General features: G+C 45.2%; 1 protein-coding gene across 1 annotated transcript in view; it reads right to left on the bottom strand.

The window, feature by feature from the left end:
* Window positions 1-2,168: 2,168 nt before the first annotated feature.
* LOC109313306 (P2Y purinoceptor 1-like) overlaps window positions 2,169-5,258 on the bottom strand; it is an 8,797-nt gene continuing 5,707 nt past the window's right edge. The window contains exon 2 of the mRNA XM_019539801.1: window positions 2,169-5,230. Within this exon, the coding sequence (XP_019395346.1) occupies window positions 4,210-5,230 (1,021 nt within the window). The 3' untranslated portion in view covers window positions 2,169-4,209. The remainder of the gene's footprint in view (window positions 5,231-5,258) is intronic.

Raw genomic sequence — 5,258 nt, 5'->3', positions numbered from 1 at the left:
TTTGGAACGCATGGCTTGAGTCAAAAACCCGCTGAAATCAAACTCACTTTGAGCTGCATCCAGAACTTAGGCCACGAAAGAATCTGCAACTCCCTCCACAGAGCTAGCTCTGTTGCACCCTGCTTACAGGATCTGGCACTTAATCCTTAGGCCTTCCAGGGGCAGAAGTTGCTTGGAGCAGAGACAACATGCTGCCCACCTGAGCTAGTCAGGAAAGATCAAGGAACTCGCTATTGTACTTGACAAGCAATAGATTTCCACTTTCTCTTTATAATGCGAGTCCTGGAGAAAGGTGCACAGGCTTTACTACAAGTTGTGCTTGATTTCTCAGAAATGAATCTTAGCAATGCAGGCTAGTGTGCCAAAGGCATTCTTTGAAATTACATATGGAGTCAATAAAAAGAGTGCTTTGCTGTAGAGGTAGAAAGGACTTCCAAATGCAATCAATTCTTTGGAAACAGAAAATCACTTGAAGATTACACCAAGAGTGGCACAAAGTGAAAAAAGTCAAGCAATGCAAAGTGAAGTCTGACACTCCCATATTAATAATCATCTTTACTGATTTTGCAAGACTCACTGCAGGACTTGAGAAGCACGTTCACTGGGAATTTCAGGGAACACTGCTCAGTTTCTTCCAAAATCTTAATTTTATCCTCAGAACCTCTGCCTAAAACTTGTTTTCATTTTTTTTTATTTTCACTTTTTGTAATTACTTGAAAATATGCACTATCCAGTGCGAATGCAGCCTGCACCCCAGCTGAAATTCAGAGCAAGGTCTGCGCAACACTTAAATCTCACTGGCCTGCAGAAGTCCTCAGGGCTAGAGTGAATTTCACCCACATTGTATACACACACTCAGTCTCACCCACGTTGTATATACTCACACACCCACATTGTATACACACGCTTCGTACCCAGTCACGTCCTAGATGTGAAATTTGCCATGCCAAAGGCCATGAGAATGCCCAGACTACTGGTCCTGCAGCTTTTCAGGACCTGATCCAAAGGTCTTTGAACATGTAATCTTCCGAAGTCCTTTAACCTGAGGCTTAAATGGGATTTAAGCAGTGCAGGAGGTTTCATATGGATCATCTACCGAGGGATGAATTCCACCTTTTGGATACAGAAGTTTCTTTATGACATTAAGGATGTAAAGAAGTAGCCTTTATATTAGTGCTATGAAAACCCCATAAGAACAGCATAGTGCAACATGTAAGTTAATGCTGATGCTTAATTAATGTAAATCTTAATTTATCACTAAGTCTTAGAGTTATGCTTACTATAAATATGTAAATACCTTCCCTGGGCTTCCAGCTGCTTGATAACTAGCAGGATGGCAATAAGGACCCAGTATCTCCTCCCACCAGCTGAGTGGTTTATTGTCTCTAAAGTTCCCCAGCTAGAAGTCTTTGCACTTAGTTCAGTTAATCATTCGTGACTTAACTATGAATTTTCAGTGTGTTTGTTTTTCAGAATGCGGGTTGGATTTTTCTACAGCCTTGTAAAGAGGTGAAGCAGGGGTTTTCTTTTGCTTCATATCAAAATAATACAGTAACCCTTGGAACAAGTCTGGACAGAGCATAATTAACCAATTACTGGTCAGAATTGCAAACTGGGAGGGAGCTGGGATCTGGAAGTGATGACATAAACTGGAGTATGCGTGTCCATGGAGGTGACAAAGCTATGGGAAAAGCAAGCTGTATTCTGTTCGGTGCTTGTTCTGATCGGCTGAAATCAGCATTAGAAGGAAGCAGTGTACCACCATGGAGGTGGACAACCTTAGGGACTCTGCCACTGATGATCACAGCAAGTTCCCCTTTTCAGAAATCAGAAGTGGAAAAGAAGCATTTGACTGTCTAGTGCTCACCGTTCACACTTTTTCAGCAGAACTTTTTTATAGCTTGACATTTACATGCTTACGTGCTTTGCTGGCCCAGGGTCATGCCTCATCTCCACCCAGCAAAGGCATCACTATCCCCTTCTGTGTGACTGCTGTTCTTAGTGACTACTACTCTTGGTCTGGCCAGGCAGGTTGGTAAACAGTTCCAGTCTTGATCCAGAGGGAGCCTGTCACTTCTCCCCTGACATGGCATTCAGGTCTCCTGTTCTACCCCCAGCCAGCTGGCTTGTGTTCCTGTAAGTTTTAAAGAAACCATACAACTCATCACTGGAAGCACTAAGTGTTTATTGGCTCTTTTGTGTGATGTATTAATTCAATATGAAAAATAGCCAGGGTTTCCTTTGCGTATGTACATCACTGCAGCTGAATAAGATAAATATCCAGCGTTTTTCCAAATAGAAAAGATTTTTACAGTTAAGCAGTTGTACAAAACTAGAACATTCAATGCTTTACAGCTTTTTGAACAAGAAAAGATGGAGAGAGGAAGAAGAATACCAGCTTGACTCTTGCTTCCCCACTATGCTGAATATGGCTGGTGCCTGCAGGGACAATCTATCTACTGTATAGAGACAATGACAATATTCCCTTCACTACTTGTTAGGCCATTTCCTGTTTGTTTTTTCACCACAGTGAACTCATGCCATCTCTTCCTAAAAGTCAACATTACCATCTTTTAGGCAAGAGTTGTTTGAAGATGACTCCAAACACACTGACCGATTAAGGTGAGTAAAGAAATCAGTAATACTATATGAGACAGACCGCATCTCCCAAGGTATTTAATTCTCATACAACTTCCTTATGGTCAGTTGGTGTCATCAGCTGTAACATACACAAAGCTTTTGAACCTGTAGGGGAAAATTTAGGATGGACTTTCCTAAATTCTCATTACACTAAACTTGAATCTTATAAACTTTTGAATCTGGCTTTTGCCCCATTTTTTAAATCAAGCAATACATAACATATTCAGCATTCAACATTTAACGTCCTTATTGTATGAAATATTTGGACAGATTTTGTAAGATATGTCTGTAGCTGCAAAATGTGTAGCAAATACATGGTTATTAGGATTTCAAACAAATATTAGGCATAAACCTGTGAGCTCATTTTGCATGCAACTGGGTATGCCTAGTCTTTAAACTATCTCTGAACATTTTCAAATCCATTAGGACCAAACTTTTGGAGGGAAAAATGTTCATGCCTTTGGGTGTCCCAGTTTCTATGCACAGTTGTTATGACCACACGTGTCACTTGGAGAACTGCTTTTGCACAAGACCACATGCACATCTGTTTTCATGCATCATCACTATGATGACAACTGCAATAACGTTACACACATGCACAAATTAGGCCTGTAACTGCACACCTCTGTTTTTGAAAATAAAGAGCTAGGTGTACAAGCGTGCTTGCAACTGAATACCCAAAGATTTTGAAAATACCCTCAATGCAATCCCCAATGCAATCAGACACCGGAGCATTTGGGCCATCTTTCAGAACGCTACAGTCATAATGAAATGAAAGCTTCTGGAAACTTTCAAATGTAAACTTGCTGTTGTTGGCTGCATGATCTTGAAGAAAAGACTTGGACACCCTAACACACATTTCCCAAGACATTTCTGCAAAGAAAGCGCCTAGCAGGGTAGACAGCCTACTTTAACAGAGCCAAGCACTGTATAATCACCCATTTAGCCATCTTCAAATAGCCCAGGAGTGACCATTTCTTAAGAATACATAAAATACTTAGCATCTCTATCAGGCACTAGCATAATGTGTAATTTTCCTCTCCAGCATGCTGACAAACAAGTCAGTCCTCACAAGACCCCTGCTAGGTAAATAAGTATTACAGCTATTTCCATTTCCTAGGTAGAGGGAGAAAATTCTAGTTCAAAGCCCTGTCTCATCAGAAGACTGAATCACATTGGTTAAGCAAAGTGGTGGGATACAATGATTTACCCCTGTGGCAGGATTACCTGCCTCAGTTAAGAAACAAGCCATAGCTGAGCAGTCAGCACTCGCTCACTCTCACTGTATAACACACAGATATACTGTATGTGTATATATTTTCCTCTCTCACACCCCCAAACATAGAGAGTAGATAGTATTTTTACAGTAAATATCATTTTGGGCTCATCAGCTCTGACGATGACCAACAAGCTTGGTACCCGTATTGTTAATGGACTGTGGTAACCCCCACAGTCCAAGTGCAGCTAGATTAAAAAAAAAAGCGGGGGGTCAGTCCATACTGCAGTGAGCTTCCACTCTAGAAAGTGAAAACAGGCAGACAAAAGGTGAGGTTTTTAAAACCAGCTAATTCAGAGTGCAGCAGAAGTCTCTTCAGACTGTTCACTAAAAATGATGTTCACTTTCTTTTCCTCTGGTTGGTGCTGGGTTCCCTTCTGTAAGAGAGACCCCAGCGACTGGCTAGCTCGTTGACTGAGGGACCTCATCCACGACACACAGTCCTCACTGGTCATTATGTACAGAAGGGGGTTCAGGGCACTATTCAAGCTGGCCAGGCCCCGGGTCACCTGGTAGGAAACATAGATGCTTCTTGTAGACGGGGAGCAGAAGCCCTGGCGTTGCCAGGTTCGGTGCAGGAGGTTGAGGTTCCTGAAGATGTGATACGGGAGGAAGCAGACGGAGAAGAGGACCATCACAAGGACCGCCAGTTTGATGCACTTCCTTTTGATGCTGGGGTCGATGTTCCCATTCCTGCAGAGAACCACCACCACGTGGCAGTAGCAGCCGAGGATGATGAGAAAGGGGATGACAAACCCCGTCACGGTAATGGCCAGGATATAGAGCTGGTACCTGCCCACGTCTTCCTTCCCTGTCGTATCGTGGCACCGTGTCCCATTAGGATCCATCTTGCTGAAGGCGAAATCAGGAGACACCTGGAGGATGACCCAGCCCCAGACCCCGGCACAGAGGACAAGGGACGGGCCCAGGGCCTGGCACCTGCCCCGCACCTTCAGCGGGTAGACGATGCCCCGGTAGCGCTGGATGCTGATGCAGGTCAGGAAGCCGATGCTGGCGTAGAGGTTGAGGTGGAAGAGGCCCCGGGTCAGCCGGCACATCGCTCTGCCGAAGAGCCAGGTCCTGTCCTGCAGGTAGTAGGCCACCAGGAAGGGCAGGGTGACCACGTAGAGCAGGTCGGCCACCCCCAGGTTGCAGAGCAGCAGGCCCAGGGGGCTCCAGCTCCGCCGCCGCGCCTTGGCGCACAGGTTGCGGAGCCCCAGCGCGTTGCCCAGCAGCCCGGCCAGGCTGACGGCCAGGTAGACGGGCGGCAGGAACCGCTGCGCGAACCCCGCGTCCACCAGGCACGGCGCGGCGCTGCCGTTGGAGCCGCCCGGCGCCCAGG

Source organism: Crocodylus porosus, unplaced genomic scaffold (assembly GCF_001723895.1).
Source record: "Crocodylus porosus isolate Cpor-Errol unplaced genomic scaffold, CroPor_comp1, whole genome shotgun sequence".
Classification (NCBI taxonomy): Eukaryota; Metazoa; Chordata; order Crocodylia; family Crocodylidae; genus Crocodylus; species Crocodylus porosus.
The sequence above is the reverse complement of the archived record's forward strand: the minus strand, read 5'-3'. Positions and strand labels throughout refer to the sequence as shown.